This window comes from Amphiura filiformis, chromosome 1 (assembly GCF_039555335.1).
Source record: "Amphiura filiformis chromosome 1, Afil_fr2py, whole genome shotgun sequence".
NCBI classification, from domain to species: Eukaryota; Metazoa; Echinodermata; class Ophiuroidea; order Amphilepidida; family Amphiuridae; genus Amphiura; species Amphiura filiformis.
In genome coordinates this window covers 76571858-76594180 of record NC_092628.1, presented here as the reverse complement: position 1 = coordinate 76594180, position 22323 = coordinate 76571858, and the positions used below count along the sequence as shown (strand labels likewise).

Genomic DNA, 22323 nt, shown 5'->3' with positions numbered 1-22323 from the left:
GTAGTGGTTTCGTGTGATGTCATCCAGGTCGAAACGAATCTTGAACATCATGAGAAGGTGACTATGCAGACGTCGATCCTGGACATTGGTCCAATTGAGATGACGGAGCATTTAGGTGTGTGCGGGGGGGGGTGTCTCATGCTGCGTACTCCACAGTAGGTCTTATGGAGGTTGTGTACGCTGCTTCCTTAACTTTCTGACTGCAGTGGCTGGTATTTCATGACAAGAAAGTCCCTGATCCAGTTAAGGGTACTGCCGTGGACGCCATAGTGTTCAATTTTCTTCAAAAGGTGACAATGCGATACCTTGTCAAATGCTTTCTTGTAGTCAAGAAGAATCACATCAGTCTGGGATTTGTTGTCCAATCCTTTTGTCAGGTCATCCAAGGTGACGATTAGTCAAGTTGAGTCTCACAGGATCTACGCTGTCGGAATCCATGTTGTGCATCGGATAAGATTTTACAGGTATTGAGATGGCGAATTACAGCACAGTGTACAATGTGTTCACAAAAATTGCGTAAGACTGATGTGAGGGAGATTGGTCTGTAGTTTGCTGCATCGGAATGACTACGACTGAAGATCAGGACGATCTGAGGTTTCTTCCAACAAAACGTGATCCAAAAATCATTGAAGCCCGCTCTTTTCGTCAGTTTGACGAGAATTCATTTGTCGATAATCTTTTCAATATTAATTGGGATGAAGTTTACAGTGCCAGCTCACCTGATCATGGATGGGATTTGTTCTTAAAGCTTTTTTTGCCATTTTGTGATAAACATGTTCCAACAAAAAAGATCAAAGTCTCAAATCAACAGCCTAGGTGGATCACTGATGAATATCTTGATTTGTGACGTCAGAGCCAAACGTCCCGTGAAATTGCAGAGAAGACCAAATTAGATGCAGACTGTGTCAAATCAAAACTATTGCGAAATAGAGTCAATAATTTGCGCAATAAGTTAAAGGCCAAAGACCTCCACCAGCAAATCAATGAAAACAAAAGTGATCCTCGTAGATTGTGGCAGACTTTGAAATCTGTTTTACCTGGCAAGTGTCATAGTGATATTACATCTTTAAAAACAGAGAATGGCATAATAAATGACAAGCTTATGGTTGCAAACACTTTAAATAATTTTTTCTCCACTGTAGGAGAAAATCTCGCCAAAAAGTTTGGTTCATCAAATGATTTTCAACAATCTGATACATGTTCTTGTAATTTCAAATTTGTCAAAATTACAAATGATCAGGTTTTTAAATCTCTTCAAACTTTAGATGACAGGAAGGCGACTGGTTTAGATGGTGTGAGTAGTCGTCTGTTTAAAGCAGGGGCTGGTCCCCTGAAACCTCCTTTGACTCACTTGTTTAACTCTAGTCTTTCTATGGGACAGGTTCCACATCCTTGGAAAACTAATAGAGTTACTCCTCTTTTTAAAGAGGGTTCTAGATCTGAGGTAAATAACTACCGCCCAATATCCGTCCTTCCTGTTGTCATGAAGATTTTTGAGAGACCGATCCATAATCAACTTTATTCTTACTTGAGTGAAAACAACCTTCTTTCTTCAAACCAATCTGGATTTAGACCCAAACATTCCACACTCACCACCTTAGTTGAGGTTTCTGACTACATCCTTACAAACATGGATGCCGGTCATCTTGTAGGAGGCATTTTTATTGATCTCAAGAAGGCCTTCGACACAGTCAGCCATTCTATTCTGCTTCACAAACTCAAATCTTTCGGAATTGCAGGTCTGGAGCTGGATTGGTTTAGTTCATATTTGTATGATAGAAAGCAAGCCACAAAAGTTGGAAATGTTGTTTCTGAATTTGAAATAGTCCAGTATGGGGTGCCTCAAGGATCAATACTTGGCCCTCTCCATTTCACAATGTATATTAATGACCTCCCCCTGGTTGTTTCTAAGGAAACAAAAATCAACCTTTATGCTGATGACACTGTCATATTTTTCGCTTCCAAAGATGTTCACAACATTAATGATCATCTCAATTCTGACCTTTCTCAAATTGCATTGTGGATGGAAAGAAATAAACTCACTCTAAATGCAAAAAAGACCAAAGCCATGCTCTTTTGCTCAAGTCGTAATATTAGTAAATCTGATGATCTTAGTTTATTTTTGAATAATGATGTCTTGGAAACTGTAAATAAATGTAAATACTTAGGCCTCACTCTGGATCAAAAAATGTGCTGAGAGCCTCACATAAATCAAATTTGTTGTAATGTTTCAAAATATATTGTCCTCCTATATAGAATTAGAGAGTGGCTTTCAGCTGACAATTTAAACACAGTTTATAAAGCTCTTGTGATTCCCAGACTCAGTTATTGTGACAATGTATGGGGTAACTGCAATTATACACTACAGAACAGGATAGCACGTCTTCAGAATCGGGCTGGGAGAGCTATCCTCAGGGTTTGATTTGATTTGATTTGATTTGTTCGGGTTTGACCACCCTGGATAACCCAAGAAAGCCTCTATTGAAGCTTATTTCCATTGGGGTCCATTTGAACACCGGGACGGGTTGGGAACAGTCAGGGGTTAACACCCTACTCTTTTCGAAACTGGCTGCGAGATACATGTACAGGTATGGCTCTCTGTACACGGACCTACGGCTTAACGTCCCCTCCGAAGGACGGAGTACTTTCATGATTCATATACCCAATTCTAAATGAACCATGGGGAGAGCGGAAGTCTGAATTTAATCTACAGAAGTTGCCAATTAATTTCAGACTTTTTTCCAAGTCAATATCCCAACAAATCGCCACCGCCGGGAATCGAACCCGGGACCTCATGCACTAAAGGCAAGTACCCTAACCATTGCACCACGCTCTCCCTAAAACAGGGTCCCTGTTCGCACACCTTCTTCATTTATTAGGGACAGGCTTGGCTGGAAGCTCCTAAGTGATCTCAAAACCTGACCCTTTGGTCTCTTCAGGGTCAACCCTTCCGTTTAAGTCTTGCTTTAGGCCTGTTGTTCAGAATCCTGCAGTGGCATCCATATATTATGTAATATGTCTTTTATATTACTCATACATAAATTCTACACAGTTCAGTGGTTGATTACCATTTATCATTTTTACCATCAGCCTCTCCGTGTGATAGTTTTTACCATGTTATGGGGTGGACACCAAAATGTGAAGTATGTCACAGTAAAATATGGTGTTATGTTGATGAAAAGTGTATTCCCTATCTCAAATAGTATTTTTAACTAACAGAATTTATGTATGAGTGATATATCGGTGAAAGATGTATTGTTCCATTCCACTCGCCGTTCCGGCTCGTGGAATGGAACAATCCATCTTTCACTGAGTGATTATATTTTGACCATTACACAAATTTAAGACAGTTAATATTTGTATACCATCAGATCTGGCCTCATGTAGACCCCTTGCTGAGAAGCAACCAGGCTGGTTTCAGACCAGGACGCAGCTGCGCACAGCAGATCCATATACTGAGAAGAATTATGGAATGCTTTAAGGAATACCAGCACCTCTTGACAGTTACCTTCGTTGACTTCAAGAAGGCCTTCGATGCCATCAACAGAACAGTAATGTTCTCAATATTGCGTGACTACGGCATTCCAAGCACCTTGGTCAGTGCCATAAAGGTACTTTACAGTAACTCCAGCAGTGCAATTATGGTTGACAGGGGCATCTCTGAACTCTTCGATGTAACAACATGAGTCCTGCAAGGCGATGTATTGGCTCCCTTTCTCTTTATTATCCGTGTTGACTACCTTTTAGGTAAACTTTTTTCTGTGTGTAAAGTAAACCTGTAAAAACACACTTCCAAATAAAATATAGAAGTTTAGGCTAATGGCTTCTTTACACTCGCAACCCATCATATCCTCCTGCTTCCTTTTATTAACTGTCATACAGGGTGTGATGCCGGGGTGTGATGAGTTACTTACGGTACAGCTCTTAGGTTCTACTTAGAACCTTTTTTCTAAGAGTGAGAGGACACTTTGAGGAGCCTACAAAGTCAATAACATCTTTGATCAACTCAACAACAATTGAAAATATATAAGGAAGCAGAACGGTGTGATGAATCAATAGTGTACTAGTGTTTTCAAGGAATCATACATTGCTGATAGACCAGCACACTATAAGTTAAGAACAATAATACTTTGTTTAATATTCAATATTGTTTGATATTTATTATCAAGATATTAAGTATCAAACTTCTTCCTTACCAACAAATGTCATAATACATTCATCCCAATATTTAATACACAATTTAGATATCCTAATAATGACGTAAATTTTTAATAAGTTTAGAACAATAATACTTTAATTGTTTAATATTCAATATTGTTTGATATTTAATATCAAGATATATTAAATATCAAACGTCCTACATACCAACAAATGTCACAATACATTCATCCCAATATATACACAATTTAGATATCCTAATAATGAAGTTAATGTTTTCCTTGAGCTACCTTGTGTTGGGTAACAAATACCGAAAAAGAAGTATTTGGTAAAAAATTACCCAGTAATTGTATAAAATATATACTGGGATGCGAAGTAATTTACAATTTTACACAATAATGTCATGAGTATTTATGAAAGCATCTAAATTATGTGAAATTTTACACAACTTGTGTAGCAGAGTGGAAGTAAACCCGTAAAAACCAAACATTACAGACTTCCACATAAAATGTTTAATTAATATTTATTCACATTTTAGTGACTTTTCACTGTACTTCTTCAGACTTACAACCCAACACAGAGTGGCTTTCAGCTGACAATTTAAACACAGTTTATAAAGCTCTTGTGATTCCCAGACTCAGTTATTGTGACAATGTATGGGGTAACTGCAATTATACACTACAGAACAGGATAGAACGTCTTCAGAATCGGGCTGGGAGAGCTATCCTCAGGGTTTGATTTGATTTGATTTGATTTGTTCGGGTTTGACCACCCTGGATAACCCAAGAAAGCCTCTATTGAAGCTTATTTCCATTGGGGTCCATTTGAACACCGGGACGGGTTGGGAACAGTCAGGGGTTAACACCCTACTCTTTTCGAAACTGGCTGCGAGATACATGTACAGGTATGGCTCTCTGTACACGGACCTACGGCTTAACGTCCCCTCCGAAGGACGGAGTACTTTCATGATTCATATACCCAATTCTAAATGAACCATGGGGAGAGCGGAAGTCTGAATTTAATCTACAGAAGTTGCCAATTAATTTCAGACTTTTTTTCCCCAAGTCAATATCCCAGCAAATCGCCACCGCCGGGAATCGAACCCGGGACCTCATGCACTAAAGGCAAGTACCCTAACCATTGCACCACGCTCTCCCTAAAACAGGGTCCCTGTTCGCACACCTTCTTCATTTATTAGGGACAGGCTTGGCTGGAAGCTCCTAAGTGATCTCAAAACCTGACCCTTTGGTCTCTTCAGGGTCAACCCTTCCGTTTAAGTCTTGCTTTAGGCCTGTTGTTCAGAATCCTGCAGTGGCATCCATATATTATGTAATATGTCTTTTTATATTACTCATACATAAATTCTACACAGTTCAGTGGTTGATTACCATTTATCATTTTTACCATCAGCCTCTCCGTGTGATAGTTTTTACCATGTTATGGGGTGGACACCAAAATGTGAAGTATGTCACAGTAAAATATGGTGTTATGTTGATGAAAAGTGTATTCCCTATCTCAAATAGTATTTTTAACTAACAGAATTTATGTATGAGTGATATATCGGTGAAAGATGTATTGTTCCATTCCACTCGCCGTTCCAGCTCGTGGAATGGAACAATCCATCTTTCACCTCGTGATTATATTTTGACCATTACACAAATTTAAGACAGTTAATATTTGTATACCATCAGATCTGGCCTCATGTAGACCCCTTGCTGAGAAGCAACCAGGCTGGTTTCAGACCAGGACGCAGCTGCGCACAGCAGATCCATATACTGAGAAGAATTATGGAATGCTTTAAGGAATACCAGCACCTCTTGACAGTTACCTTCGTTGACTTCAAGAAGGCCTTCGATGCCATCAACAGAACAGTAATGTTCTCAATATTGCGTGACTACGGCATTCCAAGCACCTTGGTCAGTGCCATAAAGGTACTTTACAGTAACTCCAGCAGTGCAATTATGGTTGACAGGGGCATCTCTGAACTCTTCGATGTAACAACATGAGTCCTGCAAGGCGATGTATTGGCTCCCTTTCTCTTTATTATCCGTGTTGACTACCTTTTAGGTAAACTTTTTTCTGTGTGTAAAGTAAACCTGTAAAAACACACTTCCAAATAAAATATAGAAGTTTAGGCTAATGGCTTCTTTACACTCGCAACCCATCATATCCTCCTGCTTCCTTTTATTAACTGTCATACAGGGTGTGATGCCGGGGTGTGATGAGTTACTTACAGTACAGCTCTTAGGTTCTACTTAGAACCTTTTTCTAAGAGTGAGAGGACACTTTGAGGAGCCTACAAAGTCAATAACATCTTTGATCAACTCAACAACAATTGAAAATATATAAGGAAGCAGAACGGTGTGATGAATCAATAGTGTACTAGTGTTTTCAAGGAATCATACATTGCTGATAGACCAGCACACTATAAGTTAAGAACAATAATACTTTGTTTAATATTCAATATTGTTTGATATTTAATATCAAGATATTAAGTATCAAACTTCTTCCTTACCAACAAATGTCATAATACATTCATCCCAATATTTAATACACAATTTAGATATCCTAATAATGACGTAAATTTTTAATAAGTTTAGAACAATAATACTTTAATTGTTTAATATTCAATATTGTTTGATATTTAATATCAAGATATATTAAATATCAAACGTCCTACATACCAACAAATGTCACAATACATTCATCCCAATATATACACAATTTAGATATCCTAATAATGAAGTTAATGTTTTCCTTGAGCTACCTTGTGTTGGGTAACAAATACCGAAAAAAAGAAGTATTTGGTAAAAATTACCCAGTAATTGTATAAAATATATACTGGGATGCGAAGTAATTTACAATTTTACACAATAATGTCATGAGTATTTATGAAAGCATCTAAATTATGTGAAATTTTACACAACTTGTGTAGCAGAGTGGAAGTAAAACCGTAAAAACCAAACATTACAGACTTCCACATAAAATGTTTAATTAATATTTATTCACATTTTAGTGACTTTTCACTGTACTTCTTCAGACTTACAACCCAACACATCCTTCTGCTTCCATTTCTGAGTAACTGTTGGGCATGGTAAGTTGATCATAGAATTAACCTTTTTTCTATAAGTAAGAGGACACAAGCCAACAAACTCAATAACATCTTTGATTAACTCAACTGCAATTGAATATATAAGAAGCCAATAGTGTTGTGGTAAAATATCACTAAATATGAGTAATCACCTGCACTTTATTTTGTATAAAATGAATCAGGCAAATCACAGCTTTTACACACATTCCAGCTGAACCTATTCAAAGATTACAAAGTGAATCTATGTGTTGCTGATTTAGAAAGACTTTTTGCTCTAAGAATACTACGTTTACATGAGAGGAAACTGGTGCTATATCCACCAACAGCACCCTCATTCATTTTTGTTCAAATTATGTTGTTAGCAATATAAGGACTATTAATCAGTGGCAGATCCAAGAATTTGTAAAAGTGACTGGGCAAAGTAAGAAAGAAGAAACAGGCATGGATGACAGATGATGTGTTACAATTATGTGACAGGCGCAGGGAGATGAAGAAGAGGCGTTTCATAAGTTACATCAACCATACCAACACAACAGAATTAACAGGGAAGTAAAGAAAGCAAAAAAGCAGTGGATCCATGATCAGTGTGATACAATCAATCGATCACCAAATAGGTGCGTAACAACACTGCAGCAGCTTTCCATCAGAGACCTTACAAAGGAGAAAGCTGGTAGATCAACAGTAATTGAGGACAAAGATGGACATCTTTTGACTGAGAAGATGGAAATATCCAACAGATGGAAGGAATATTGTGAAGAGCTCTACAACTATAACCTAACATCAGATCATAACCTGTTTAATAGGCTGAAGGCAATGGCAAACACAGAAGTGGAAGTTTCACCAATCCTCAGCTCAGAGGTCGAAGAAGCCATAAGAAACATGAAAGATGTGAAGTCACCAGGTATTGACAATGTGCCAGCAGGGTGCTTCATTGGAGAGCAAGAACATCTGATCTCCATTGTACAAAGAAGACAACTCCAGTGGTTTGGCCATGTGATCAGGTGGAAGAACAGTCTAGCGAACACCATTCTGCAGGGAGATACAGATGGGGTAATGAAGAGAGGGGACAAAAGAAGATGTGGATTGATAACATCAAAGACTGGACTGGATTGAACTTTGACCAGCTCATACGAACAGCTGAGAACAGAGAGCTTTGGAAATTGTGCATCTCTAAAACCGTCATTACGTCGCCCTAATGGCCTCCTAGCTATGGGACATAGATAGATAGAGATATCTTCTATATAGATTACACCTAGGCGAATATAATTATGACTCCCCCTATTTTTATTATAAATATTCGATGACCCCCCAGTATATTCATGACCCACCCCCTTCCGAAGAAAATGATATATCCTTAAGTTTGCGGTCAGTTGTTGAATACTAGAGTTATGAATGTATAAAATGGTAAAGATACTTTTGGGACACCCTGTATATCACTTCCATACTTTCCTCACTTAGTTGACAATTCTCCATATTAAGCTCTTTGAGGTGAGGCATATATCTGAGTGCCTCAAGCAACTTATCTACTGATTCACCTATTTCATTATCAGATAAACCCAAATCTTGTATTCTCAAACCACTCTGTGATGTACTTGCTGTATCACCTTGTGTATAGCTACTTGTCTCATTTTGGTGTATTGACATTTTACCTGCTGTAATAAACCCATCAAATAACACAGCACACTGAGATGGGTTCAGTTTTGTGCCTACCAGATCTAAGCATCTCAGACTTTTCATGTACCTGTATGCTTGGGCAAGTTTCCTTACAGAATCACCTATTTCATTTCCTGATAAATTCAAATCTTGTATTCTCAAACCACTCTGTGATGTACCTGATGCATCGCCTTGTGTATTGCTACTTGTCTCATCTTGTTGTGTTAACATTTTACCTGCTGTAATAAACCCATCAAATAACACAGCACACTGAGATGGATTCAGCTGTGTATTTGCTAAATCTAAGCATTTCAGACTAGTCATGTACCTGTATGCTTGGGCAAGTTTCCCTACAGAGTCACCAATATCATTACCGGATATGTATAACTCTTCAAGCATTAAACCATTCTCTCTTAGCATATCTGACTGCATACTTCTCTGCTGCATTCCACCTGGTTTCTTTTCTTGTTGCTTCTCTTTTAACTCTCCTGTTGTAAGGAAACCATCAAATAGTTGTGCACATTGAGATGGATTCATATGTGTTCTACTCAGATACAAACATCTCAGACATGTCATGCATCTGTATGCCTGAGCAAGTTTTCCCGCTGAATCACCTATCTCATTTCCAGATAGGTTCAGGATTTGCAATGCTAAACCATCATCTCTTGTTTGACCTACTTCTATAAACCCATCAAACAGTTTTTCACAATGATGGCATGTCAATGTTACACAACTCAATTTCAGACATCTGAGATGTGACATGTAGCCATATGCCTTCACAAATTTGCCTATAGATTCTCCTATTACATGGCCTGACAAGTCAAGTTCCTCAAGTAACAGACACCTATCATGTCTTACATCTGAACTACTCTGGTTCTTGTGATTGTACATGTGCATATTCTTAGAAGCTTCAATAAATGCATCAAACAACATGTCACAATCATCTGGTCCCAAATCATTCACTAATAAAGTCAAAGTTCTGAGATGTAGCATATACTTTATAGCCTTGGCTAAATTCCATACATCAACAGGTTCTAGATAAAACTGTTCTATTTGTATTATTTCTATTGGTATACAAGTCTCCACATCAGTTGTTTTCCCACTACTGTGAGATTGAGTCATATTTTGTTGCTCAATTATATCAGCTGCTTCGGAAAACCCACTCATTATTGCTTTGCATGCTGCTTGTGAGTAATCAATGTCCAATTCCTTCACTTCTGGAAGTGTTAGTGCATTAGACAATTCACCAGACAATGACACCCAGTATAACACAAGTTTGGTAAGAGATGGCATGATAGATAGAAACTGTGAAAACCGATTGGCTTCACAACAAATTGAATTTGTGAAATGCAACTCTGAGAGAGAGGTAGAGATCCTTGATATTGTACAAAGCAAGTTAAATACCATGTCTACATCATCATCCACATCATCGCCATCCACATCATCATCATCATTACTATCATTGACAACTACAACTTTTTCAACACCATCTAGCCAAGAATGTCCATGACTATTGCTATCACTTTTTAACTGTTGTGAGGAAATATATGTAGTGATGACCTCTTGAAACTCATCTGGTCTTGAGCCTGGTGAACCAATGATCACAGTTTTGAATAAAGGCTTCAACTGCATGTGCAGCTCATTGTAATGTCCCATTTCTGTGTTATTTGATTCCGCTTCATACAGCAGAAAAAGAGGCATTTGCTGGCAAACATTTTCAAAAATATTTTCAAGATTGTCTTCATAATCTTCCAATTCATTGAGACAAATAATTTGTACAACATGTGGCAAGATGACTTCAGCAGCCTTTACACTCAACCCACAAGCAAACCGCAACAAATATTCCATCTCAAATATATTATCATTAGTCACTTGCTTCAGATATTTTTTGAATGTCTCCATTTCTACATCAATCAACTTTGTCCAGTAATAAGCAGCACATACTTCCTGAAATGTTTTATGCAGGAATGTGACATGATATGTGGCATTAAATCTAGATCTTTTCTTTTCTTTTGTTACTATACCCAATGAACAAGCCTCTCCCAGCACCGTTTCCTCAAATTTATCTGATTTAAATACAAGTCTATCATCAAACAATCCGTCGATGGCTACTTTACCGACATAACCAAGCAGTCTATCAATCTTCTTTTGATCATATGAGACATCTATACATTTTTTTGTATATTTTGCATGTTTTGCTAAATGCATAATTACCTCATTGTACAAGGCTGTAATAGTTAATGGAAGTTTTCCATCTTCAATCCAAAGCAAGCACAACATCGATAGGATTATAGGTATGGATGCAAGCTGTTGAAGCTGTGGTGACTTAAAAAGATGATTTAAAAAGGCAGATGCATTACTTCTTTGAGCTCCCATGAACTTTTGAACATATTCAGTTTTTCTATCATCGCCAGAAAACCCCTTTATCTCCACTTGAAGATAAGACCCATAATTGTCACTAAATCTGCCTACTTGATTAGGTCTTGTGGTCACAATTACACAGGTTTCAGCCAACCATTTGCTACACAATACATTTTTGATATCTTTTGATAGGTGAAAGTGCTCTGAAGCCTCATCATATCCATCAAACAAAATAACTACAGAGCTAGCATTTGATTGGAGGTAATCTTCAAGACCCTGTCTTGACACCTTTGGCAAAAGCTGGTCTTGGATGATACCAATTAAATCAGTGTTGGTATTAATTTCATTTATTGTGAGAGCAAACAATAACTGAAATCTTGAAATAGGTGAGTTTTGTTTACCACATGCCCAATCATATGCTAGCTTGGATACTGTTGATGATTTTCCAGCCCCAGGTCCTCCTCTCACTAGAATACGTTTTACTAGTTGACTCTCTTTCCTTGCACCCATTTCAATTTGTCGTTCAATACAAACAATGTCACTATGTGATTTGAGTTTCTTTGATATGACCCCAGATGGTTTCTTATCTTCTTCAATGATGTCCAGGTCAACAAAGATATCTTCCATCTTGGCAAACTCTTCTGGCATACCAGGCAGCAGTGGTAGCTTACCTCTTGTTTCCAAGTATTCATTTATCAGCTGTCTTCTCACAGATTCTAAATCAAACTCAGGAATATCTGTGAAATGGATACAAATGCAGAATAAAAGCACTAAAGCAATATACTTGTATCTGAACAGTTAAACCTGATTTGGTGATATTTTAGCTTTAACATTGAAAACACATAACAATGAATTTTGTATCATTTAAATGGTCTATGGTAAAATGGGCACATGACTAAATCAAGAGAGGCAAACATTTATATGCTACCCTCTGTCAGCAGGTTGGTGAGAAATATGAGTAAGGTCTGCAGAATCAAAACTTCTCTAACCCTCACCATTGGCTCAAGAACCTGCCTTATTTCAAGTTGATGATTATTACAAACAGATTTCAAAGAAGTAAGAATACGCTGATTCATGAGTGTAAAATATTGTTCTCACTCAAGTCACTATTATCTATAGATGTTCAAGTTCCTTTTACATGACAGAAATATGATTTTTAAAATTGCACAACTAAGCAGGAAATTGACCAAAGTAAAATAAGGAAATTGAAAAATCCAAAATCTGAACAAACAGAAGTACACTAAAATGCGAATGCACATGGTCTACATGCGTTTTTTTCTTTTATGGCTTCCTTTGCAAACTAATTTTACCAACATTATTTGGGATTTGAAACTATCTTTACCATATCCTGAGTGATACCAAAAAAATAATCAATAAAAAAAATCTTACATCTTGTTTGTATACTTTTAATGCAGGAAACTAGAATTTTTTATCCATGTTTCTCAAGTTTGTATTTAAACAAGTTACCTTTGATATTTCCCTGCTCACCGATGTTATACACAACCTGTTTCTCGATGTTTGTTTCGATGTGTCTTTCAATGTTTCTTTCTACATGTTGGATGTATGTCTGGTCTCCAGTAACAACATTTTGAGTTTGTCCCAAGTTGACATTTTCTGCTTGAATAGATGCTGGCATGAGGGCTTGTTGTTGCTTGTTGTTTTCTACCATAGCACCTGTAATAAGCAAATCAATTAGTACTGAACTGGTTTATTCAATACAAATTTATTGATGTTTGTTTCATTATTTTTATTCAACATGTTGGATGTATGTCTGGTCTCCAGTAACAACATTTTGAGTTTGTCCCAAGTTGACATTTTCTGCTTGAATAGATGCTGGCATGAGGGCTTGTTGTTGCTTCCCAGCAAACACAAAACGTTTTCGACATCATTCGCAAAAGGTTATAAAAGGTTGTCAGAAAACGTTTAAATGTCGGGTTATATAAAGGGTACATTAATGGTATAAAACTTTTTCATAACATTAAATAACATTTGTTGGTAATTTACTGCACAGCAAACACAAATGTTTTACAGAAAACATTTAAATGTTGGGGTATATAAAGGGTATAAAAACGTTTTAATAACATTCCAAAAACATTTGTGAAAACATGGTACAAATCATTCTAAACAGAATATTATTTTGGGGTTGAAAAAATATTTTGCAAAAAATGTTTGCCTAAAATATTTACAATAACGTTTTTAAAATGTTTTCACGACCTTTATATAACCCGACATTTAAATGTTATTAAAACGTTTTGTAAAAAACATTTTAAGAACATTTCTGTGTTTGCTGGGTGCAAATATTTTAACATAATGTTATTTAAGTGTTGGCAAAATATTTGGCCAAAAATGTTTGCAAAAATAGTTTACAATGACATTTCGAAAACATTTTAAAAATATTGTTGTAGTGTGTTTTCATACAAAACGTTTTAAAACGATTTCATGACCTTTATATAACCCAACATTTTAATGTTATTAACACGTTTTTACCTAAACCAAAACCCAAAATATAACTTATTTAAAACGTTTTAAAAATGTGCTTTTGTGCTTGCTGTAATAAGCAACTTAATTAGTACTGAACTGGTTTATTCAATACAAATTTCTTGATGTTTGTTTCATTATTTCTTTCAACATGTTGGATGTATGTCTGGTCTCCAGTAACAACATTTTGAGTTTGTCCCAAGTTTACGTTTTCTGCTTGAATAGATGCTGGCATGAGGGCTTGTTGTTGCTTACTTCTTTCTACCACAGCACATGCAATAAACAAATTAGTTATCAACTTGTTTATTTAAAAAAAAAACTTTGCTGTTTGTTTCCACATTTCTTTCACAATGTTGAATATTCTTTTCAATATTTCAATGTTCACAAGGAATGAGGTCTCTTCAATTAAAATAGTTCAATGTTAAGGACATGCTAGTACTCCCATAACACACTGAGGACCAAAGTATCCATCCGTATTGTGTTGGTGAGCCTTCCGCATTAGATATCACACCACAAAATCAGGTCCATCCAAGCTAAATATCTGGTAAAAAACAATACAGTGTTTTCATTCTGCGAACCATACTGGGTTGATTGAATGGGAAAAAATAGAAAAGAAGCTGACTGATGTGCCTGTATTTTGTTGTTGTGATAGCTGTACTTTGTGGATGGTTTTCTCAACACCTAAGCATAAAAAGATTGAAATGGTTACAATTCTGAAATTTGAAGCACGTTTTTTGTTCTTCTTCACCAGATGACGTTGCTACATAGATAGAGGCAGTGTGCTGTAAGATAGACAGGATTTACATAGTTTTCGATGTACCAAAAAAATAAAGCCACCAACCTACCATAAAATTCTAGGTTACATTGTAGAAGGTATCATAAAAATATTAGGGAAATTATGTTTTTCATGAACCAGGGAGTTTTAACCTTGAGAAAATGAACAATTCCTCCATCCATTTTGCCCTAAATCTCCTACTATAATTTGTGAATAAGTACATCTCATTTGTTATTCAAGCATTTTGAGCAAATGGGCATTCTGGAGTTGATCTTCTTTTTTGCAAATTGATCAAAGTATTCTAAGTAAAGTTATCATCATCTCTGATAGACTTTTGCAGGTTTCAGATGTATGATGGCTGCTTTTAATAATCTAAATCCTATTCAAACCTACCTCCCTGTCCATTACATGGTTGTAATTCTTGGGTCAGGTTGTCATCAGCTGCTCCACCTTCAGCCATGTTGAACTGCTGTCTTCATCCACCATACACCTGTATTTCAATATAAAAGTGTACAAATATATTATGTGGATTAGTGGAAAGATTTTTGACTGCAAAAGTTTGTTCAAAATATATTGATGTCTATATTAACAAAGTGTCAGCTGTCGCAATGTTATGGACCAATTTGCCGAATGATGTCAAAGACTATTAATGTTAACAAAAATGTCAAAAATATTGGTGAATTTAAGATTTACTATATTTGGCTTATTGTCGTGAGTTTTTAAATTTGTAAGCAGATTTTTGTGATAAATATGGAATTAACCATTTATGACATAATATCCCTGTTCTGTTAACTTGTAGAGGGGCTTAGATGCATCATCCCCTCACGGATTTGTAAAGGGGATGAATGCATTAATGCTTCTCAGGCTCTTGCCTCTTGTTTTGTTTATTTGATGTTATTTGATGGAAATAAAAAAAATCTTATCTTATGTGCCTTTTTAGACAATTTGTTCTTTTGACAGCCTCAATTTAAAGTTTCTTTTCTATTTCAGAAATTAAAATTCGTTGTAGACCTACACATAATTTGCTCACCTTTCAACAGAACTTATAATAGACTAAGAGTTGAAACAAAGACTTTGCTTGATGAAACGATTTGATCTGAAAGATAAATCATACAAATAGTATACATTATAATAAAAAAAGTTCTTGCTATTATATTTTGACATCCGCTGTTGGTTGCTTTGAATTATCTTGCTGGCTCGTTATGCTCTCATGCATGGGTTCTGTTACTGAACTTCATTGAGCTACGTCTTTGTATGTTTGTTCAGATGTCTTTGTCTTTTCTTCCCTTGCCTAGTCTCTTGTGTTAATTTATTAATTGATATCAAATACAGTTTCATTTCTTATAATTGATACATACATATCATTGTTTTGGTGTTCAATTTTATTTCATCTAAAGAGTATGCAGTTTGTCAAGTTTTTTCTGTAGCTGCTAGCATAACTGTTTTGGTTTTTTATCTTCCTTTATTGTATTTTCCCTTTGCTGAAATAAAATCATATCGTATCATATTGTAGGCCTAAAATAATGTGTAGGGCAATCACAACATTATTATGTCTTATATGTTAGAAAAATAATTATCAAGCACAAATCACATGGTTTTATTTAAAAGAAACTCATATTAACCATAAAAACGAATAAAAACAGCCATCTCTCAACACGAGATATTCAAAATTCCCACGCCGAAATTGTCTAGAGCAATGACGTCCCAATAATTCAATGAAGCCTGACAACAAATGACCACTAACCATGTTTCATATAAATTTACAATATCTGTCCATAAACCCTGAAAATGTTCTTTTTTCAGGGTGTATGATTTGCCTTTATGTCTATTTTGTCTAAGGGTCTAAATGGTATTCTAAGGTCACCTCTTTGTAGAAATCTGCACAGGTTTTCTCCATTTCCACTGTACTGAATCCTGATTTCACTTTTACATTTCGCCAACAACAATGATGGAAATAACTAATAAAACAAAGGTTTGTTGCAAGCTGGATAAGACCCAAGAATATGAAAGGGCTACTAGTTGCTTAAGCATACAGGGTTACTTTTTTAATAACCCTTGTAGTATTATATTTGATTGATTAATTTGTTTCAGATATGTTGATGCAATTTGGAGAAGTTCAATTATTGAAGAAAGGTGCTATCATGAAATTCTCTTGCAGCACAAAATTATGGGTCTTGAGTCTTGAGTCTTGAGTGATGAACTCCTATTAAGCGAGGCTTTTCCTAGGAGAGCTGTGCTGTGCATACGTGCCAAATTCGGTGCTCAAAAAAACATCAACAAAAGTGCGAGTAAAAAGGGGCGAAGCCCCGAAGACTACAAGGATTGGTGGGTTGGTGTAGTAGCCATATCCCGGAGAAGTGGTAACGCCAGGGCCTGGAAATGGCTAACTGTCAAAGATGATACGACTGGAGATGGCAATCTGTTCCAAACTGGTATTGTACGAACGAAGAAGGAGTAGCGGTAGGTGTTGACCCTCGGTTGTATGGCCTGGTAGCTATAGATGTTGGATGCTCTACCCTGACGAACAGATGGTAGTACCGTCGAGGGAAACGAATATTAACCAGCCCATGATGTATCTTGAAGAACATTGTATTCTGGTTGAGCAGACGTCTGGTAGCTAGGGAGTCCCACTCAAGGCGTTGCAGCATCTGTGTAACACTAGCCTGTCTTTCATAGTTGTTGTAAACAAATCTAGCTGCTTGACGCTGCACTGCCTCCAATGCGTTCACCTGCTGTTTGACGTACGGGCTCCACGCAGCCGAGGCGTACTCCAACTTTGGTCGTACCAATGCCTGGTATGCTCTACTTTTGACTTGAGATGGACAAGATGAAAGATTACGTCTAAGGACTCCTAAGGTGCTTCGTGCGCTAGCAGTGACATTTTGAACATGGTCTTTCCAATCCAGTTGGTTGGTGATAGTGACGCCAAGGTATTTATGCTTAGATGATTTCTGGATGCGTTGCCCGTCAACCTCATAGGTGTAATTGAATGGTTTTGTTTTACGGGTGATGGATAGAGCTTCACACTTCCCAGCATTAAAACACATCTGCCACTGGTCGGCCCATCTAAACACCTTGTTCAGATCTTCTTGAAGGAGATTATAATCATCGGCACATGTTATTTCTTTATACAGGATGCTGTCATCTGCGAAAAGCCGCAGGGTGCAACTGATGTCACTAACTATGTCATTTATGTATAACAAGAAGAGGGTGGGACCGAGGACCGAGCCCTGGGGTACTCCCGATGTCACTGGTGACCACTTAGAGTGCGTGCCATTAACAACGACGCATTGGTCTCGCCCTACAAGGAAGTCTTGAATCCAACTTAACATCTTCCCTCTAATGCCATAGTAGTTGAGCTTGGCAGCAAGGCGCAGATGTGGTACCTTGTCGAATGCCTTGCTAAAGTCTAATAGCAAGACATCCGTCTGCCCTCCACGGTTTAGCACTTCCGACCAGTCCTGTGTAGCCTGGATCAGTTGGGTCTCACATGACATCATCTGCCGAAACCCATGTTGCTCATCGATTATGATGTTGTTTCTAGCCAGATGTTTTGCTGTATGCGATAAGACGATGTGCTCCATGATCTTGCAAGTTATACATGTGAGACTAACCGGGCGGTAGTTTTCGGGTGAAGATTTTGAACCCTTTTTATATATGCCGGTAACCAGAGCCTTTTTCCAATCGTTAGGAAGTGTGCCAGTGTTAAAAGACTGTTGAAAAATAAAATGAAGAAATGGACCCAGTTCGGTTGCATAATCATGAAGGAATCTAGCGGGTATGTTGTCAGGGCCGCTTGCCTTACTGGTGTTAAGTTGGCCAAGTTGTTTTACCACTCCTGCCAGATCAATGTGGAGGTCAGGAATATCCTCAAAAGGAGAGATACCCTTGTCTGGTAGCTGATCAACATTCTCCTTGGTGAAAACAGAAGTAAATTGCTGATTTAAAGCTTCAGCAATGCCTTTGTCAGTGGAGTAGAACTTGTTGTTGACAACCTGCGGTGGAATTCCCAAGGATTCTCTCCTCAGAGAGCGAATGTAATTCCAAAACTTTTTTGGGTTTGATTCCAAGCTAGGACCAATGACTTCGGTCTTGTAATTTTCATGACTCTCTCGTATGAGTTCTGTAACTTTGTTCCTTTGTTTTTTGTAGGCGTTTATAAGTTTGACTTTTGTTGTAGGACTTGCTCTTTTAGCCCTCTGGTATAATTTGTCTCTTTTCCTCATTTGGCGAACAATGAATGGACTAATCCATGGGTGAGCTTGTTTACCTTTTGACATTTTGTAGGGAATAAACTTCTCCATATGTGTGTGAACTAAAGACTTGAAACTCTGCCAGTTTTCCTCCACAGAACAACTTTCAGGTTGATTACTCAAAAAAGAATGCACTTCTGATGATAGTGACTCCTTCAGAGAATCTACATCTGATTTCTGGTATTGAAAAATTTGTCTGGGTGGTTTACGTTTAACAGATGGTGAAATATTGATATCACATAATACAATATCATGATCTGAGATACCTGGATAAGTCTTCACATTTGATATCATGTTGCAGTTGTTGGTAAATATCAAATCCAGTGTGTTTTGAGATGCTGGTCTTGTCACCTGGGTCACTAACTGAATAAGGCCAATTTCACTGAAAATCTCCAATGCATTGTCATGCAACCCTTTACGTTTACTATCTGGTTTGGTGATTACATTTTTCCAGTCAATATCCGGCAGGTTAAAATCCCCGCATAGTAGGATATTGCTCAACTTTGGGTTGCGTTTGCTCTTTGTGAGAATTTTGTTCACACTGTCCTGGAGATGCTGTAATGGTTCAATTCCTGCATTTGGAGTGCGATAATAACTACCCAGGAATAACACTCCAGACCCCTTAAACTCGATTGTTGACCAAACCGTTTCGCACGGAGTGTCAAGGTCTGGTTTATCGGTAACAATAAGATTATTTTTGCATGCAACAAAAACTCCACCTCCACCTTCAGTTCTGTCTTTCCTGATCACATTATATTCATCTGGAAAGACTGAATATGTGGGTATCGTTGGGTCAAGCTTGGATTCACATCCAAAGATGATATCAGGTTTGAGTTCATTAACAGAAACATGAAATTGGGCCTTTCTTTTTGGCCAATGAAGCCCATCACAATTTACAATCATAGCTTTGAGCTTTGGTGGATTTGCCCTTTTCTTATGCTTACTTGAAGTACTGACAAATGGGGTGCTTTCTTTGTTTGGTGTTGAAGTTTGAATTGGAATGAAGCTTTCGCTTTCAATATTGGATATGTCGCTCTCATCACTATCAAGGATTTGAAAGGAATTTGAGGTATCAAATAAGGTACTATTGAATATACCGGGTGATGTGTTGGGAAAACCACATGCGATACATAGCCATGACAAATTTGAGTTGGCACAGTACACATTATACATATGGTTTGACAGACCAGTGCAATTTATATGATACCATGTAGAGCAGCAATCACAGAAGATGCCTTTATCCTCATCACGAACCTCGTTCTCACAAATCCCACATGGGTAAGAGGAAAGCACATCTTGGGCGGGGCCGGGATTTAATTCGACCTGACCGCTCATAAACAGAACTAGCAAAATAAGTTGCCTGGGTGCTGAACTGTGTTTATGAAGTAAACCATGATAATAAAATCTGTTTGGTTTAGATTTCAGGGAGCAAGCAAGGCCCAGCCAATTTTGCAAGGCTTTGAAATTGGTGCTATATTGCGTTGGGTGAGGCTGCTTATTGACATAATATGAAGCGTCATTACTGAAACAATTTAAATTGAGTGTGCCGTTGTTGTATTCATACTTTGGCACATGATTTCCCTGGTCACGGTATCTAGGGATCAACTTGCTTGGATCACATGACCTATAAATGTATAAGGCTATAAGGAACTGTAGTACGAGTCTGAGAAGTTTTGTTGACTCCATGTTAAAATTGTGCCATAAAATTTTTTCACCTGTATGAAACTGATCTTCTGTAAACTATCCAGTGTATAGCAACACGCAATAGTAATTTTTGTATACAATCTTAAAACAAGCAAGTTTAGTAAGAATGTTATTGTGTAAGGAGGCTTAGATATTGAATATAAGACCCATAAACTATTGGGCATCACTTCAAAAGAGAGTAAGCTGACACATCAATTTGGGATGTAGTACCAGCTACAGGGCCGCCATTTTGAAAAGGCGGGAAAGTTTCCACATCTGATAAAACACATTTAGAAAGTAGCCATAAATCTTTGCACATCTAAATAAGACCAGTTTATGTCCATAGTATTTGATTCTGAAGCGATCGTGGACCGATGGCATACAAAAGACAAGGAAAATTCTTACTTTGTGTATCCCCAACTCTTCCTGTATAAACAATTGCAGAGCTTCCGAATTTCACTCCCCTGTGTGTATACTAAAAGTGTATGAAGTCCTTGACAGCAAAAAGTCCAAGAAATGATGGAAATGCAGTCAAAAATAACTGATATGCCAACTCCTAGTGTAGTAACTATGGTTTGTGCTGAAGATGCAGCACATCAGAAAGGCAAAAACAAGGTTTGCACAACGAAAATATGATGAAATTTGAGAGCACCAGATGAACACGTCTGCACAGCTCAGCGACGTATCAGTAGGGTTTACTGCTTGCAAGATATTATATGAGTGTTTGAGAGAATATATATGGTAATGATGAGCATACATTGTGTGCATTCCAACATTGGCTGCAGTTAGAAGAAGGTACAATTCTAACTGGGCCTTAAAAATCATTCAAACATTTATTTTTTTGTTTCTAAATCAAAACCTAAAAAAGAAGTTTTTCCTTAAAATGTTCATGATTTCATCATAAAATGTCCTGTTCCCAAAACATTCTTCTTATATCTGACATTCTTTATAGTAACCTGAATATTAAATAAAATTACCAATACATTTCAGCCACATGATAAAAACAAAATAACCCAAATTGGAAATGGACACCTGGTAAGCTTACCAATCATTTTGACACAACCAGTAGTAGATCATAGGTTTGCCACTGGAGGTATTTCTTTTCATACGCTTTACACATTTAATATCTCTATTATATTACATTAAATCTTACCTTCTACTGGAAACTATTCATCAAGTAGACTTCAGCATGTAGTGGTGTTGTATCTTGTTTCCTGGTCAAAGATCTGATCAAAATGGCACCCAACGCAGTTTGTTCCTACAGTCGTATTATTATTTGCATATAAATAAAGGAAATATTTACAGCTATTGACATTGCAACTTGATCACAATTGAAATCATTCAACTGTCACACCATTTACCACATGACCTAACACATATACTGATACAATGCCGACTTTGTGGCACAATTTAAGTCATTATTAGACAAATATATGGGTCATTGAATTGTGCCCTCTGATCATGCTGATATGAGTATAAATCTGCAAACTATTTGTGAAAAGACATAAGGGCCTCAAAATGTGAAATTGAAAGGTAAAAAAAACAACCTGCTTGTCTTTCAAGTTTGTGAAAGCCAACCTACCGCGTAGCCCTACGCTGGGCCTTTTCTACTCCCATGTTTGTTAAGTTATAAAAAATAGCAGCCATGCAGCAAAAAACAAGAAAAAAGTTTGCTTGTTGATAAAGTTTGTTCGGCTTATAATTGACGATATGCAGTTAGCATTTGTATGGTGTAATACCAACTTGACATATTCATATATCACTAAACCCTTAAATCTGCACTTAGCATGAATACAAAGGTGTAGCATGGGGAAGGGGAAGTATAAACATTGTAAATACCAACTTTACATATTTCATTAAACCCTGATACT

General features: G+C 37.1%; 1 protein-coding gene across 1 annotated transcript; it reads right to left on the bottom strand.

The window, feature by feature from the left end:
* Positions 1–7130: 7130 nt before the first annotated feature.
* On the bottom strand, positions 7131–15614 carry LOC140163047 (uncharacterized). Its single transcript, XM_072186407.1, has 4 exons — positions 15547–15614; positions 14910–15006; positions 12731–12937; positions 7131–12000 (listed from the first exon to the last, which is right to left on the bottom strand). The coding sequence occupies exons 2-4, from the start codon at positions 14974–14976 to the stop codon at positions 8636–8638; spliced, it is 3639 nt and encodes a 1212-aa protein (XP_072042508.1). The 5' UTR covers positions 14977–15006; positions 15547–15614; the 3' UTR covers positions 7131–8635.
* Positions 15615–22323: the final 6709 nt, after the last annotated feature.